Genomic DNA, 17324 nt, shown 5'->3' with positions numbered 1-17324 from the left:
ACTCAGATTCCACTGTGCTCCTGATTACTGTTATGACGTCTTCTATTTGTACCTGTTTCACAAATGACAGTTCTTGTTTCCCGAGCTGAAGGGTAAGCTCCCTGAGCAAGGTCCACGTTTTCTATTTCTCATGGACTCCTCTGCTGTGTCAACATTGAGTTAATGAAAAATGTTTATCAATTCTTATTGGCTGACTGGTTTAACATGGAGAGAGCAAGAGCTATAGAACACTCTGTACTGAGCACCTGCATGAAGCTTTGGCAAAGTCTAAAATAAAGCTTTTCATGGAAAAAAGCACTAAGCGCTGAATTCCTCATATTTCATCTTGAGGGTAAAATCATATTTCAGGCTTATCTTTGAAAATCAGGTAGTTATATGTTCATAATATTTTAGGGCAACTTCAACTTAACTGAGATAAAATTCCAAACAGAATTGCAAAATCTAGTAATCATTTCACAATGTATATGTATGTCAAATCACGTTGCACACTTTAAATATATATAATTTTGTCATTTTTACATCAATAAAGCTGAGTAAAAGAAGAAAAAAAGAGGGAGGGGATATATGCATGTTTATCACTGGTTCACACTGCAGAAGCCAACACAACATTGTAAAGCAATTATCCTCCAATTAAACATTTAAAAAATTAAAGAAAATAAAAATAAGCTCTTAAAAAGTAATGAATAAAATGAAGCTTTTCAGACTACTACATGTATGTTGATATTTGTCATTTACCAGGGACTAGAATAGCTGACAGTTAATACACAAAGGGGTTAAAGGGAAAGACCAGAGGTAAAGATCACATTGGTTTAGCTCCTGTCTGTGAGGAATGAGGAACTACCAAGGTGAGCCCACTCAAGGCAGATGGAAGCCATGTGGGAAGCCCAGCACACTCCCCACATCACAGAGCTGTGTAGTTTCTGATTCTACAAAGGATCAATTATTCATTCTGTCAGGCCAAGTCAGTCTGGGGGATAATAAATAGAAAGAAAAGGTGCTTTAGAAAATTAAAATGTAATAACAGTATTTAAAACAAACAAGTAAAACTTATATGTTTTCTCATTCTTCATAATCCAAAAGACCCATCTAGAACAAGGCTAATGAGCTCCAGAGTTCAATCATTATGAGCATTCAGAGGGCTACTCTATATACCTATTAATGGGGATGCAGAACCTCTGCTGCTTTCTTTTTCTAAAAAAAAGTATATATGTATTTTTAATTTGGCTGCATTTGGTCTTAGATGTGGCACGTGGGAATCTTTTGTTGTAACACATGAACTCACCAGCTGTGGGTCATGGGCTTAGCTGCTCCGTAGCATGTGGGATCTTAGTTCCTGGACCAGGGATTGAACCGATGTCCCCCGCATTGCAAGGTGGATTCCTAACCATTGGACCACCATAGAAATTTCCTGCTCCTTTCTTTATACATGAAAGGGGAATTTGTCCCTACTACCAGGCAGAGATACTACTTTGCTGACAAAGGTCCACATAGTCAAAGCTTTGGTTTTTCCAGCAGTCAAGCATGGATGTGAGAGTTGGACTATAAAGAAAGCTGAGCTCCAAAGAATTGATACTTTTGAACTGTGGTGTTAGAGAAGACTCTTGAGAGTCCCTTGGACTGCAAGGAGATCAAACCAGTCAATCCTAAAGGAAATCAATATTCCTTTAAATATTCATTGGAAGGACTGATGGTGAAGCTGAAACTCCAATATTTTGGCCACCTGATGTAAAGAACTGACTGACTGGAAAAGACCCTGATGCTGGGAAAGACTGAAGGCATGAGAAGAAGGGGACGACAGAGGATGAGATGGTTGGATGGCATCACCAACTCAATGGACATGAGCTTGAGTAAGCTCCGGGAGTTGGTGATGGACAGGGAAGCCTGGCGTGCTACAGTCCATGGGGTTGCCAAGAGTCGGACACAACTGAGTGACTGAACTGAACTGAACTACCAGGCAGGTACTGTTCTAGGCACTGGGAACACAGCAGTTTACCAAACTCACAATTCTAGTTACAATTATGTAAACCCTAGCTTAGTATTTGATAGAAACAAGAGACCTCAAGGATAGTCCAAATCTCTTACCTTAGAGGAGAAAACCAAGGCCCAGACAGGTTAACTAATTTGTTTCAGTTGGTTATGGTGGCTCTATGACAACAAAGGCAGCAGGAGAAACCAGATGTCTCATCTCTCATCTAGTAAAAAAATGCTTATTCAAGTATTTCTGGCCATGCCAGACACTATGCTAGGCACTAGGCAAACAAAAATAAGGATAAGATAGTGATCCTGTACTCCAGAAGACAATGGTAAGACAATGGAATGAGTATAATAAAAGAAGTGGTAACAGAGAAAAAGCAAATTATATTTCTAATTGCATAGAACTTTGAATATTTTACAAGAAAATGAACTGTTAATAGTTTGTTTTATCCTCCCTGTAGCCCTATGAATACAGAACACAGATTTTGTCATTCCTGTTCTATAGATGGAGAAACTGAAGTGCAAAGCAGATAAGGGAGTCTATTAAGGTCATCTCCAGTGGCAGCAAAATGCTTAGAAACCAAGTCTGTTTACTCCAAGACAGACACTTTTTTCCCCCACTAGATGGGAAAGGCAGATGTTTTTATGTCCAGTTCCATTCTGATCAAGAGCACACATTTGCAAGATTGTGGCAGAACAATCTGTGGCTGCAAAAGTAGCCTTCACCAGCCTGTGAGGTCTTACTGGCTGAGCTTAGTTATTCAATGGCTGAGTAACCAACCAACAAGAAAGACTTCATTATTACTAGCATTCTTGCAGCACCCATCACATATACACAAAATAGAAGCAAAGTGCCCTCAGGGACTTAATATTGTAGCAGACAGGTACATAAACATTTTCATCCCAAAATGACATAATTAAACAAAGATCAACTAGAAGAATCATTAAAACAATGGCAAGCTGAAGACACTGAGGTTTTAGAGCGCAAACCTAGCAATGCTACGAAGAAATAGACTCTTGGAGGGTTAAACAGAGAACAGAAGCCTTGAAAGTGTAACGAAATATACCAAGCTTCAGATCACTGAAAGAAAAACTCTTACCAAAACTGCTCATCACATTTTTAAAACATTTTAATACCTTCGTTTCACTTGTCAGCTTTACTCAAAACAATTATGTGAATATTCAATTTCCCTCTTTCTAGGAAAGTTATATATTCTGTAACTTTTCCTATTTAAGAGGAATGAACTTATAATGGAGGTTCCCATCAGTGTGCTGTGGCAAAGAGATTACAGTAGTGTGGTTTCATTGTGTATTCTTCCACTCTCCTCAGAAGTAATCTACATAAAAGGAATCTCATCATTTTATCCTATACATAGTAAAAGTTGCGACACATCCAAGAATCACTTTTATAAAAAGTAAAAGGGAGAAGAAAAAAGCATTTCTTAGAGTTCAGTTTTAAATATTAATTTTACTTGTTTGATAACCTCATATCATATTTTATTTATATACTATTTACCATGGCCTTTATAATATGACCAAACCATTTTAACCCTTAGCACTTTGTTGAATTATTAACAAAATAAGCAAAGCTAAAAAGAAAAATAACTAGTGACAGGAAGAATTTATTTAGGAACTAGGCCAAACAGTAAAAATTATAATCCTTTCAAAAAAATAATGTTAGCCTTATTAAAAATACAACTCAGCTAAAAAAAAAAAACCAAAAAACCTCTCTAGTATTTCCTTAGTATACTCAAGGAATTCACATTTATAACCAACTGCTTTCCATTTAAATATTTACTGAATTTTATGGAATGATAAATAGGCCTTCCCAGTTGGCGCTAGTGGTAAAGAACCCATCTGGCAAGGCAGGAAATGCAAAAGATGTGGGTTCAATACCTGGGTCAGGAAGATCCCTTGGAAGAGGGTGGGGCAACCCACTCCAGTATTCTTGCCTAGAGAATCCCATGGACAGAGGATACAGTCCATAGGGGCTGCAGAGTCGGACACAACTAAAGCAACTTAGCAGGCATGGGGTGATAAACAGCAATTTAAATGACAATTCAGAACTACCAATAGGTTTCATTAGAATTACTAACAGTACATCAAATAATTATTTCATGATATTTTCTAATCCTTAAGGCTTAGTTCCACCACAAGAAAATATATTTTAATAAACGAGCTTAAAATCTGAATTAAAAGTTTGATCATCAACTTTTTTTGGCAGGAGAGGAATAGGGCTTGATTCATCTCTAGAGCATCAAGAGAAAGACCACTGGGCCAAATCAGACCCTAAATAGTTACAGGAGGTGATTAAACACGCAGCGACAGTGACATCTAGTGTTAACAACTGCAAGCCAGCAGACTGCCATTAAACCCTCCCAACTGCTAATAAACAACTATTCAAAGCTTCTCTTCTTTAAAAACCAACAAACAGAACTTTTGCCTTGTATCCAAAGATTACTCATAATCAAAGTGTTTCAATAAGTTTTCCTCCAGACATTAAAAAAAAAATCCTAAGAGAAAAACATCTTAGAGAGTAAACACAACACAGAAGACCTAAAAGTTGAAAGCACTGTTTATTCTGTGTGTCCAGCACCTTTAACTACTCCCCCTGGCTACAGGTTAATGCAGAAGTAACCTGGGACATGGCCTGATGAGTATACCATAGACATTTAAACTTCCAGTTACTATAAAAGCAAAGATATTGCACAAGCTAGTACTTGATGACACATTAAGAAAAAGCAATTTAGGACATTTCAGGAATACCTGAAGAAGATTAAATCAGAAGCAAAACAAAACAAAAACAACTTTAGCTGCTGCACTGAAAAACAAGCTCTACATTTCAGCCCTTGCTACCTCCAATATTTTTGTTGCTTTGAAAGGTCCACTTATTAAACAGTAGATATTTTTGCCTAGGGGCTTAACATTTGGCAGCATAGGTTCATTTACTATAGTATTTTTATAGTTTTATGCTCTAGATCAATCTATAAAAGTAAGCAAAATTCTAAAAATTATTTTTGGCCAGAATGATATTTTGTAAAAAATAAAGTTAGCATTAGATGAAGCTTACCTATTTTTTTTGGAAAGTTCATCCTTTCCCCTTTTAACTCCAAATATTCTTGTGATCAAGGTACTGAAGAGAAGCGTGGATGAATTTCTCACCTGTGTAAAAATACACAGTACAAGTTAAGAAATATTCATGGCATGAAACCAACATTTACAATGTTCAGACATTTACAATGTTCAAAACCATTACCCGATTGCCTAGTGTGTGGCTAAAGAAGATAGAGTTGTGTTCATAAAATAAGACAATTTTCAATAACTTTATAGCAATTACTTCATTACTATGAAGGACTTCCTCTTAAACTGAGCTCAACAATCCAACCACATGTACATAACACAGCTTTTTCCTGTACTTCTTTACAACCACCAACTGTTGCATTATCTCTTTGTACCTGTATCATCAAGTAACCATTTTTAAAAAAACAAAACCAATAAATTCATTTTTCTACATCATTTCTGATGAATATCCCAAGAAAGAGCTTAGCTCTTTCCTTTTATTTTCTACAATCATTTACCTATGAGAAAATACTTATCAGATCTAACTCAATGGATCCACATTATTAATATGGCCAATAAAATACTAATCTGCTTCCCAACCAATGTATCAAGACAGTTTCCTATGTCATAAAAATGTCTTGAGTATCAAGGCATATTGTGCTGTGCTTAGTTGCTCAGTAGTGTCTGACTCTTTGGGACTCCATGGACTGTAGCCCACCAGGCTTTCCTAACCATGGGGATTCTCCAGACAAGAATACTGGAGTGGGTTGCCATGCCCTCTTCCAAGGGACTTCCCAACCCAGGGATCAACCCAGGTCTCCTGCACTGCAGGCGGACTCCTTACCATCTGAGCCACCAGGGACATTGAAGGTGAAAGTCGGTCAGTCATGTCTGACTCAGACGTGTCTGACTCTTTATAGCAACCCCATCAACTATATAGTCCATGAAATTCTCCAGGCCAGAATACTGCAGTGGGTAGCCTTTTCCTTCTCCAGGGGATCTTCCCAGCCCAGGGATCGAATCCAGGCCTCCTGCATTGCAGGCAGATTCTTTACCAGCTGAGCCACAAGGGAAGCCCTATACCAGGGATATTGGGCTTCCTCAATTACCTTGCCAAATCTGAGTAGAGATGTATAAATATGTACTGACTTTCCTAAGTATGTAAGGCCGTATACTAGCACCATGGAGAATATCCAGAAATAGAAGACACACACTTACTGCTAACACAGAGCTCATATTCTAATTAGACAGGAGTTATACAGTGTGTTAAAATAGCAATGTAAGAAGAAAGGTAGCTGACAGTAACAATGTAGGATTTAGAAAACAGCTTCCCGAAACTACTGCAGTAAGGATCACACACTCAAACGCCCACAAAGGCAGTGAGTTACACAGGCGGCAGAGGACTGGGTCTAAGGCAGGCACTATTAAGCTGAAGCTGAAGCTAATGCCCTGAGGAAAATGTAAGCCCGGTGTTGCCAGATCTTCTGCTTTTTCAACAGAAGCCAGAAACCCTAAGTTTTATGTGAATTCTATTTTGAAATGTTGGCAATAAATTAAAGAAAAAAAAAAAAACCGTATTGCGGGAGCCAAATAAAACACAGTTGTGGGCCAGATTTGACATATCAGCCACCAGTGTGTAACCTCTCCTCCAGAAGCACATGACTGACTCAATTTATGTGCGGTAACTCTTGAAATGGACCACAGATACACCGGCACAATTCATACCTTAATTGCAATGAAACTCTAAAATTGGACAAGCTCACTTACATCCATTCCACAGTTAACAAACATTAATGAAATCCCTGATATCTCCAAACAAGTCACTCTGTCCTGGTACTCTACTGACATCCCCTCTGACCTAGCTCAGGTCTTACCTCTCACCTAGTCTATGGACTTGGTTCCCAAAGACTCCTTAGGTTGAAGATGACTTAGTAAAGTCATCCATGACCCTATCACCTTGAGATGGACAGGTACACACTGCTATATTTAAAAGTAACAACCAAAAAGGACCTACTGTGTAGCACAGGGGACTCTGCTCAATGTTATGCTGCAGCCTCGATGGGAAGGGAGTTTGGGGGAGAATAGATACATGTATATGCATGGCTGAGTCGCTCTGTTGTGCTCCTGAAACTACCACAAAATTGTTAGCAGGTTACACACCAATATAAAATTAAAAGTTGGTGGTTGTTTTTTTTAAAGAATCACACAAAAGCATAAAACGAAAAGAAAAATCAATACACAAACTTCATCTTGCCCTAAACCAAACTTTCTGACAAAGACTGCCAGAGGCAGTAAAGTTAAAACAGGACTGCCTGGAGAGGAAAGGGGAAGCCTGAGGAGGCACACTTTATCAAAACCATAGAGGACTGTTTTACAGACTGAATGAGGGCCTGCAGAAGGAAAACTCCCTTGTTTGATTCAACAGGCTGAAGGCAGGAGACACATAATGTCTTTGAGTAATGTTAAGATGGATCAGAAGGATTACCATCCTGATCCATTCACCATCAAGTTCCCTCATTAGTGGCCAATGACTATCATTAATTTTTCCAGTAGATACAGCAAATTAGTGGTGTTCTACCATTAATTAGTTACAGTTTTTAGAAAAACTACCATTAAAAAAAAAAAAAAAAGCTTTCCCTAGTGAGCTATTTGGTCATTCTGTTATCAGTTAATACAGAATTATTTCCATAAATTTACCAGTTTGCAGAATAATGAGTTCATGCCACAGTAATCTCCAAAGGTGACCAAAAGATAAACTTATAAGACATTTAAAAAATGATCCTTTTATTGAGATATAATTCATATATCATAAAATTCACTTATCTTAAAGGGTACTCTTCAGTAATTTTACTATATTCACAAAGTAGAAATGATCACCACTACTTAACTCCAGAACATTTTCATGACTCCAAAATGAAACTCTATATACATTAACAGTCATTTCCCGTCTTCCCACTCTAGGCAAGACTTTCTGTCCCTATGGATTTGCCTGTTCTGGACATCTCACACATTCCTCCAACCTTCTGTATGTGGCTTTCATTCTCAAGGCTCACCCGTGTTGTAGCATTTGTCAGTATGCCATTCCTTCTTATGACTGAATAATATTCCACTTTATGGATATACTACATTAAAAAAATCTGCTTATCATTTGATGAGCACTGGGTTGTTTCCACTTTTCGTCTATTATGGATAATGGTGCTATGAACACCCGTGTACAAGTTTATGTGTGAATGTGTTTTCACTTTTCTCGGGTATACACCAAGAAATGAACCTGCTGGGCCACGTGGTAACTTTATGTTAACCTTTTGAGAAACTGCCAAAGTGGCAGCATGATTTACGCTCTTACCAGCAGTATAAGAGGATTTCATTTTCACCAGTTCTCCAAATCTTCCACAATAATTGGTATTGTTCATCTTTTAAATTATAGCTATCCTACTGGATATGAAATGGACAGCTCACTAAGGTTTTGACTTGTATTTTCCTGATGCTTTTGACTTGTATTCCTGAATGCTGCTAAATCTTCCCATTTACTGAGGCCTTCTTTAATTTCTTTAAACAATGGTTTGTAAGTTTCATTGCACAAATAAATCTTTTACTTCTTTTGTTACACTATTCCTAAATATTTTATTTTTGATGTTACTATAAATACATGTTTTCTTAACTTCATTTTTGATTATTTATTGGTAGTCTGAGTGAACTTCGGGAGATGGTGATGGACAGGGAGGCCTGGCGTGCTGCGATTCATGGAGTTGCAAAGAATCGGACACAACTGAGTCACTGAACTGAACTGAACTGAGTGTACAGAAATACATCTGATTTTTGCACACTGATTTTGTGTCCTACAACTTGCTAAACTTGTTGATTAGCCCTAATTGTGTGTGTGTGTAAAATTCTTAGGATTTTCTATATATAAGTGCGATCAAAAATTAGAAATAGTTTTGCATCTTCTTTCCAATCTGGCTGATATTTATTTCTTTTTCTTGCCCAATTCTCCTACCTACAATCTCCAGTACAATGTTGAATAGATGTGACAAGAGTGGATATCTCTGTTCTATTCAAAATCTGAGGGTAAAAGCTTTCAGTCTTTTACCACTAAGTACATTGTTAACTATGGATTTTTCACTGATAGCCTTCATCAGATTGAGAAAGTTCCCTTCCATTTCTAGTTTATTACATGTTTTTAACATAAAATAGTGTTAGATTGTGTCAACTGCTTTTTTGCCTCTGCTTAAATGATCATGTGGTTTTTCGTTCTTTATTCATATAGCTTATATATTAATTGACTTTCATATGTTGAAGTATATATACTGTTTTTAAAATGTAGATATTATTCAACATAGTATTTTAAAAGTTATGGTAGATATAGACCAAAATAACTAGCATGAAGACTACATGTTACTCAAGATAGAATAGTGTTCTTGTTTCTGTGTGATACTATCAGTAGTTCAAGAGTATCTGTTTTAGGGACCCTTTTTTATTTTCTAATAGTTCACCCACACTTTCTGTCCCTGTGCATTGCTGTTCAGTCTCTAACTCGTGTCCAACTCTCTTTGCAACCCTATGGACTGCAGCATGCCAGGCTTCCCTGTCCTTCACCATCTCCTGCAGATTGATCAAATTCATGTCCACTGAGTCAGTGATACTATCTAATCATCTCATTCTCTGCTGCCTTCTCCTTTTGCCCTCAAGCTTTCCCAGCATCAGGGTCTTTTCCAATGAGTAGGTTTTCACATCAGATGGCCAAAGTATTAAGTTTCAGCTTCAGCCCTTCCAATGAATATTCAGGACTGATTTCCTTTAGGATTGACAGGTTTGATCTTCTGGCAGTCCAAAGAACTCTCAAGAGTCTTCTTCAGAATCACAGTTTGAAAGCATCAATTCTTCAGTGCTCAGCTTTCCTTATGGTACCACTCTCACATCCATACAGGACTACTGGAAAAACCACAGCTTTAACTAGGCAGGCCTTTGCCAGCAAAGTGATGTCTCTGCTTTTTAACAGACTGTCTAGGTTTGTCATAGCTTTCCTTCCAAGAAGCAACTATCTTTTAATTTCATGGCTGCAGCCATGATCCATAGTGATTTTGGAGCCCAAGAAAATAAAATCCGTCACTGCTTCCACTTTTTCCCCTTCTATTTGCCAAGAAGTGAAGGGATCAGATGCCATCATCTTAGTTTTTTAAATGCTGGGTTTCAAGCCAGCTTTTTCACGTTCCTCTTTCACCTTTATCAAGACGCTCTTTAGTTCCTCTTGACTTTCTGCCATTAGAGTGGAATCATCTGTATATCTGAGGTTGTTGATATTTTTCCCAGCAATCTTGATTCCAGCTTGTGATTCATTCAGCCCAGCATTTTGCATGATGTACTCTGCATATAAGTTAAATAAGCAGAGTGACAATACACAGCCTTGTCATACTCCTTTCCCAATTTTGAACAAGTTAGTTGTTCTATTTCCAGTTTTTGACTGTTGCTTCTTGGCCTGCATGCAGGTTTCTCAGGAGACAGGTAAAGTGATCTGGTACTCCCATCTCTTTAAGAAGTTCCCACAGTTTGCTATGATCCACACGGTCAAAGACTTTAGCATAGCACGTCCTTGTTCAGTCTAAAGCTAATGAGGAGGAGAACTAAGAAGTACAATTGAGAAAAAGTTTGTGACTAACTGACAAACTGCATCATCAACTCCTAAAACACTGATAGTAAATACTAATGCGATTCATAGATGTTAAATCTTAACATAGGTAATGAAAAAGTTCATATACAGCGATAGCATATTTTGAAAAACTCACAGCAGGAATGGCAATGAAAACAGTCCTGCTTATTAGCATGGAAGGACCAAGGAGAATGCAAATTAAAAGGAAAGGAATGACAGAAAAGAGTAAGTCAAGATAAAGTTAGAAATGGACAGAATAGAATGGTTCCCAAATAGCTCTAGCTACAATCAATCCTTGTCACAAACAAAACGCCAGAAAACCTGTTCCCTTACTGCCTTCTCCATCACACCCCCAACATATGGCTCATAGAGATTTGGTATTTGGCTACAAACTGACAACTGCTACCAAAGTTTTTCCTGAGTACATATGCTTTTTCTTTCCTTTCTAGTATGAAAAAGTTTTCATACAGATTTCTGTGAGATCCAGAAGAGCTAGGTTAATGAAAATAAGGTTGCACAAAGCATTGTGTGTGTGTTTCTGAGTGTGTGTCTGTGAAGCATGTATGCATGTGCACATATATATGTCTGTTAGTCACTCAGTCATGTCTGACTCTTTGCAACCCCACAAACTGTAGTCCATCAGGCTCCTCTGTCCATGGAATTCTCCAGACAAGAATACTGAAGTGGGTAGCCATTCCCTTCTCTAGAAGATCTTCCCGACCCGAGGTCTACTGCATTGCAGACAGATTCTTTACTGTTTCAGTCACTAGCTCAGTTCAGTTCAGTCGCTCAGTTGTGTCCAGCTCTTTGCGACCCCGTGAATCGCAGCACGCCAGGCCTCCCTGTCTATCACCAACTCCTGGAGTTCACTCAGACTCACGTCCATCGAGTCAGTGATGCCATCCAACCATCCTCATCCCCTTCTCCTCCTGCCCCCAATCCCTCCCAGCATCAGAGTCTTTTCCAATGAGTCAACTCTTCGCATGAGGCGGCCAAAGTACTGGAGTTTCAACTTCAGCATCGTTCTTTCCAAAGAAATCCCAGGGCCGATCTCCTTCAGAATGGACTGGTTGGATCTCCTTGCAGTCCAAGGGTCAGTCACTAAGGAAGCCCTATATTATATATTTTTCTTATACATTTGTATCTTCTTATATAACATGAATTTCTTATATAATAAGAATGCTGCCTTAACAAATATTTTAAAATATGAATGGAGAACCTACCATGTGCAATCACTATGTGGTCTGATCATTTACATACCATGTATCTTCACTCTTCATGGACAGTCATATCCTTGAGGGTGGAATTATGAAATATTTTGTCTAGAGCACACAGTGCCAATTTATCCTAAAAAGAAATCTTTCTGAAAAAATTAAATGGGATTTTGATTCTAATTCGCCTTCCATCACTTCTTAGCCATGGACCTTGAAAACAACATTAAAACTTCAAGTCTCAAATCCCTCATCTGCGGAGAAGGCAATGGCACCCCACTCCAGTACTTTTGCCTGGAAAATCCCATGGACAAAGGAGCCTGGAAGGCTACAGTCCATGGCGTCGCTGAGGGTCGGACACAACTAAGCCACTTCACTTTCACTTTTCACTTTCATACATTGGAGAAGGAAATGGCAACCCACTCCAGTGTTCTTGCCTGGAGAATCCCAGGGACGGGGGAGCCTGGTGGGCTGCCGTCTATGGGATCACACAGAGTCGGACACGACTGAAGTGACTTAGTAGTAGTAGTAGTAGTATCCCTGACTAGAATTTGGAGTGACTTTCTTCCAAAGTAATAAGACACTTTTCCCACAACAGGAGAAAAGAAGAGACAGGGCTTCCAATAGCCCATACATCACCCATGGGTGAATTAAAGAAAAAGCACTCTTCCTGTGAGTGAATAAAACTCCACGCCATGGCACGTAGTATAATAAGCAGAGCATGGCTGGGTTTCAGCACCGCACAGCTCTCTGCCTGGCACCCTTGCAGCAACCTCACAACCACCAGAGGACCTGCAGACAGTGCCAACAGGGGCACAGAGTGCACGGGGCAGCCCTGCTGGGAAGATCTGAAAGGCTCTTTTTTCTCCTCTGAAACCCACTGCATACTGTAAACCAGAGGTGGCCCAAAGAGATGAAAAGTCAGATGGACCAGATAGTAATATAAACCTAGTGTGGGTCTTGGAGGACCCTAATGTGGCCTACTCAACAGAGCTTCCAGGCAAACTAAAAAGATGAGTTACCTGTCCAGCAATGAGGATACAGGGAAAGAAGATCAGGCATCTGAACATAAAAAAGGGAATGCCCAGAAATGTCCCCGATTCCAAAACTTGCCTGGAAAATTCTCAGTTTCCATGGGTATACACACCTAGAAAATTATGTTTGGTACCTAATTTTTAACTAAACAAGCGTCATCTAACATATGTGTTGACGATTATCACTTGCCACCACCTTTACTCATATTTCTCTATTCTGAGCCACCATCATCACTTGGCAGAATTATTACAATATCTTCCTGAGTGGTTTTCTACCTTCTCTCACCTCACAATCAAGACTCCATTTTTCACTCCATCAGTCAAATCCCATCATCCCCCTACTGTGAAACTCTCTCAGGCAGGATTTCTCAACAGCAAGCGTCAAGCCTCAGACACCAATGGTGGCTGCGGCTCATTCATCCATTTGCAGACTCAGATGAGACTCCGCATCATGTGGCACTGGATCTGGCTTCTCTAGCAGCTGCCCAAGGGTAGTGCCAATACCTGCCCACATTGTGAACTTTGACCAGGAGAGACAGAGGGTGGGACTGTTTTCAGAGCTGGTAGTTTCACACGGCCTGGCTAGAAGAAACACCACACGACCAGACAACGAGCTCAGTTTTCCTCCAGGTTAACCTGTAAGGCCTGCTTGTTAATGTCTTTTCTCACCTCACTTCCCAACATTCCTGCTGCTTTGGGTTTGTATCATTCAATTAAAAACTTAGCACCTAGGCTATATCTTCAGCTCTGCTTTCTGAGGGACAGGTCAAAACCCTACAAGATAAGTAAGATGTATGTATTCACTACATTTCCTGAAATATGCATAATGTTTTCCAATAATATCACAGATTCTGGAATCAGACAAATAATAGTTGTGTGTTCTTGGAAAGTTACTTCTCCTCTCTGAAACTTGTTTTTCTTATCTATAAAACAGGGCTTCTAATAATAGAATCTACCTAGCAGGATTATTCCAAGCATTAACTGTGGTAATGTAAATTCTGCCAAGCACAAGGAAAAAAGTCAATGAGACAGTCATTATTATGATTATGTCTTACTTATCCTTGTATTTCTAGTGTTTAACATTTTGCAATAATACATTTCCCCTGGATTTTAAAAATGCCTAATAGGTGGTAAAGATGAAGAGATTTGTGTGGTCTTAATACAAAGATTAAGAATCTGTACAAATATATACATGAATGCTTCTTAGAAAATGTTCCTTTACTGTAAAATTAAAATTAAGCTTGTTTTACTTTTTTTTTTCCCCCATCTAACCTACCAAGAAAAACAATTAGGTCAAAAGTACAGATGGAGTCACCTTTACGAACAAGATATATTCCTGAGAAGATGTGTACAAATAAGATTTCTCTAAATCAAACCATATTTCACACACCGTCAGGAAAAAGCACTCTTTAAACAACTTTACACAGAATGCTACAGTGAATTGTTTTGTAAAATGAAGACTTCTTCACGTTCATTGAGTATGTTGACAGGATACCTTAGATCAGACTCTTATAAGGAAGGAAGCATAACAATATGTTCAAGTCAGAGTATGGATCATTATAGCTGTGACGTTTATTTCTTCTGGTAAACACACAAACTGAATAGAAACAAAAAGATTCCTTTATGACCAGTGTTAAAAGGAAGATTCCTCCCAATAAAACTATAGATAAGCACTTAACTTCCCTGGTGGCTCAGATGGTGAAGCGTCTGTCTACAATGCAGGAGACCCGGGTTCAATCCCTGGTTTGGGAAGATCCCCTGGAGAAGGAAACGGCAATCCACTCCAGTACTATTGCCCGGAAAATCCCATGGACAGAGGAGCCTGATAGGCTATAGTCCATGGGGTCGCAAAGAGTCGGACACGACTGAGCGACTTCACTTCACTAAGCACTTACATATATTTGTGCAGACTATTAAGGGTATATGTGAGTACTACACACATATAAAAGCCATATAGAAAAAAAGAGAGAACATATTGGAATAATAAAAATTATTATATCTGTATGGTAGTTAAACAGGTGACTTCTCCTTTTATGCTTTTATTTTCAAACTTTCTGCAGTGCACATGTGTTACTGTTTAAAAAAGGTCTTTTCAGAAGACTTTTCCAAAAAAATGATTCATTCATTTCTAATACTTTTAGTTTTGCCAGTTGGAAAAGTCGCTGGGTTTCACTCTCTGGAAGGCCTTTCACAGAGAACATTTGTCTGTTCTTGCAGAATGAATGGAGAAAAGAAAACAATACTGGGATTTCTGGCAATCAGTTTTATGATCTCAACTCTTCCTGATGGTCAAGCCACATTCCTACCTACCTCTCCTGACCGTATACAGGTATTGCTCTGTTTTCCTGTAAATGCAAAAGGTAAACACCATGTCCTCAGGAGTAGTTAGGCAATGCTCCTAGGCAGGATTGCAGATATTTACCTTTCTTACAGGAAGCCGTACAGTTTTCCAGGCAACAGTTGGCAACCTGGAGGATTCCTCTTTACACTGGGAGTCTGTGCCCTGGGCTATACTGCAGTATACTGACTCTCAATTAGAGGCTCATCAGAGAGTCATGAAATGGTTTGTGCAGCTCACTGATTGGGAAGTCTGCCTTTCTAGTAGTCATGTGCCTACAAACCACAGGTTAGTGTTCTTTATTCCACAAGGCACAGTGATGCAGGAAAACAATAAAATCATGGTGTTTTCTCCAGTCATTAAAAAAAAGTTAAAGTTTACTTTCTTAAATCCAACAATTATATTAGGTATTGCCAACAATCTTATAATTCTCAATCAAAAAGTTTTTGCATATATTGCAAAAAACAAAACAAAATAAGTGAGTCAACATTTAACCTCCGTTTTAATCTTTTGCGATTGTTTTTTTCATCTTTTGATAGAGTATATTTCCAGCATTCATTCAACACACTGATACCCAGGGCCTACAACATCCAAAAGAAAGACACGTTCAGATACTAAGAGTTGTTCTGCTTCCAGCTCAACATCAAGTGGAAATCAAAACATCAAATGAGGTATCACTTCATACTTGTTAAGATGTCTATTACCAAAAAACCAGAAAATAACAAGTGCTGATGAGGATGTGAAGAAACTGGAACTCTTGTGAACTGCTGATGAGAGTATAAAACAGTGCTTCCACTGTGGAACACAATTCCTCAAAAACTTAGATACAGAATTAGTATATGATATACACAAATGCCTTGAAAGCAGGGACTCAGACAGTTACTCATACACCAGTGCAAGTATACAAGCTCACTACAACATTATTCACAACAGCCAAAGAGAAACAGTTTAAGTGTTCATCAACAGGTGAATGAATAAACAAAATGTCATATATCCACACAACAGCATTTCATTCAGCCTTAAAAAAGAATGAAATTATGATACATGCTACAACATGGATGAACCCTGAAAACACCATGCTAAATGAAATAATCCAGACACAAAGGACAAATATTATATGATTCTACCTACATAAGGTACCTAGAATAGGCAAATTCACAGAGACAAAAAGTAGAACAGAGACTACCAGGGGTTGGGAGGAAGAGGGCGGAGGGGAGTTATTATCCAACGGGTACAGAGCTTCTGTTTGGAATGATGAAAAAGCTCTGAAAATGGAGTGGTGATGACTACGCAACATTGTGAATGTAATTAATACCACTGAAATGTACAGTTAAAAATGGTTTTAGGTTTTTTTTTAAAAGATAATTGACAGTTTAAACAAAAATAATAACAATGTAGTTTACATTTAAAATATACATAAAAGCAAAATCTATCGTAAGAGCACAAAGACTGGGAGGAGAGAAATGGGAGTACATACTGCTAAGTTCTTAAACTTTAAAGGAAATGGTAAAATACTACTTGAGGACAGACTACGATGTTGAAGATATATATTAATACTATAAACTCTAAAGCAAACACTAAAATAATAAAACAAAGAGTTATGGCTAATTAGCCAATAGAGGAGACAGAATATAACTGTAAAATACCAAGGGTCAAAATGTAGCTTGACCCAAGGATTTATCCCTTGGAGTAACTCCTTAACAAAATGCAGTATGTATTTTTTATCATTCAGTGAAAGGTTAGTTTATTAAAATCTACTCATGACCATAATTAAGTCAATGAAAATAAATGGCAAATGCACTTACTGCCCAGACTGGAGATGTAAAGCCCAGAATCGCTGCCTTAGTTCCGTCAGCAACATAAGGGATAATGATTTCTCCCAGACGCGTATCTCTGAACAAGGCTCTAAGGATATTTAAAGCATGAACCTAGAATAAAAAGTCCAAAATTAGTTGTAGGCTGAAGACCTGTATATATCCAGTAGCATAACCTCCAAACAAAAAACTTAACAAATTACAGGAAGAAATGAATAATTCACAAATAAAATTGATTTTTAATAA

At 38.3% G+C, this 17324-nt stretch overlaps 1 protein-coding gene across 4 annotated transcripts in view; it reads right to left on the bottom strand.

Moving 5' to 3' along the window:
- THADA (THADA armadillo repeat containing) overlaps positions 1-17324 on the bottom strand; it is a 327908-nt gene that overhangs the window by 229212 nt on the left and 81372 nt on the right. For all 4 annotated transcript variants that reach the window (XM_012172732.5, XM_042246242.2, XM_012172738.5 and 1 more), the window contains 2 exons: positions 17070-17192; positions 5045-5136 (listed from right to left, as the gene is read on the bottom strand). In XM_012172732.5, the coding sequence (XP_012028122.3) occupies positions 5045-5136; positions 17070-17192 (215 nt within the window). The remainder of the gene's footprint in view (positions 1-5044; positions 5137-17069; positions 17193-17324) is intronic.

This window comes from Ovis aries, chromosome 3, assembly GCF_016772045.2.
Source record: "Ovis aries strain OAR_USU_Benz2616 breed Rambouillet chromosome 3, ARS-UI_Ramb_v3.0, whole genome shotgun sequence".
Classification (NCBI taxonomy): Eukaryota; Metazoa; Chordata; class Mammalia; order Artiodactyla; family Bovidae; genus Ovis; species Ovis aries.
This window is presented reverse-complemented; position numbering and strand designations above follow the sequence as displayed.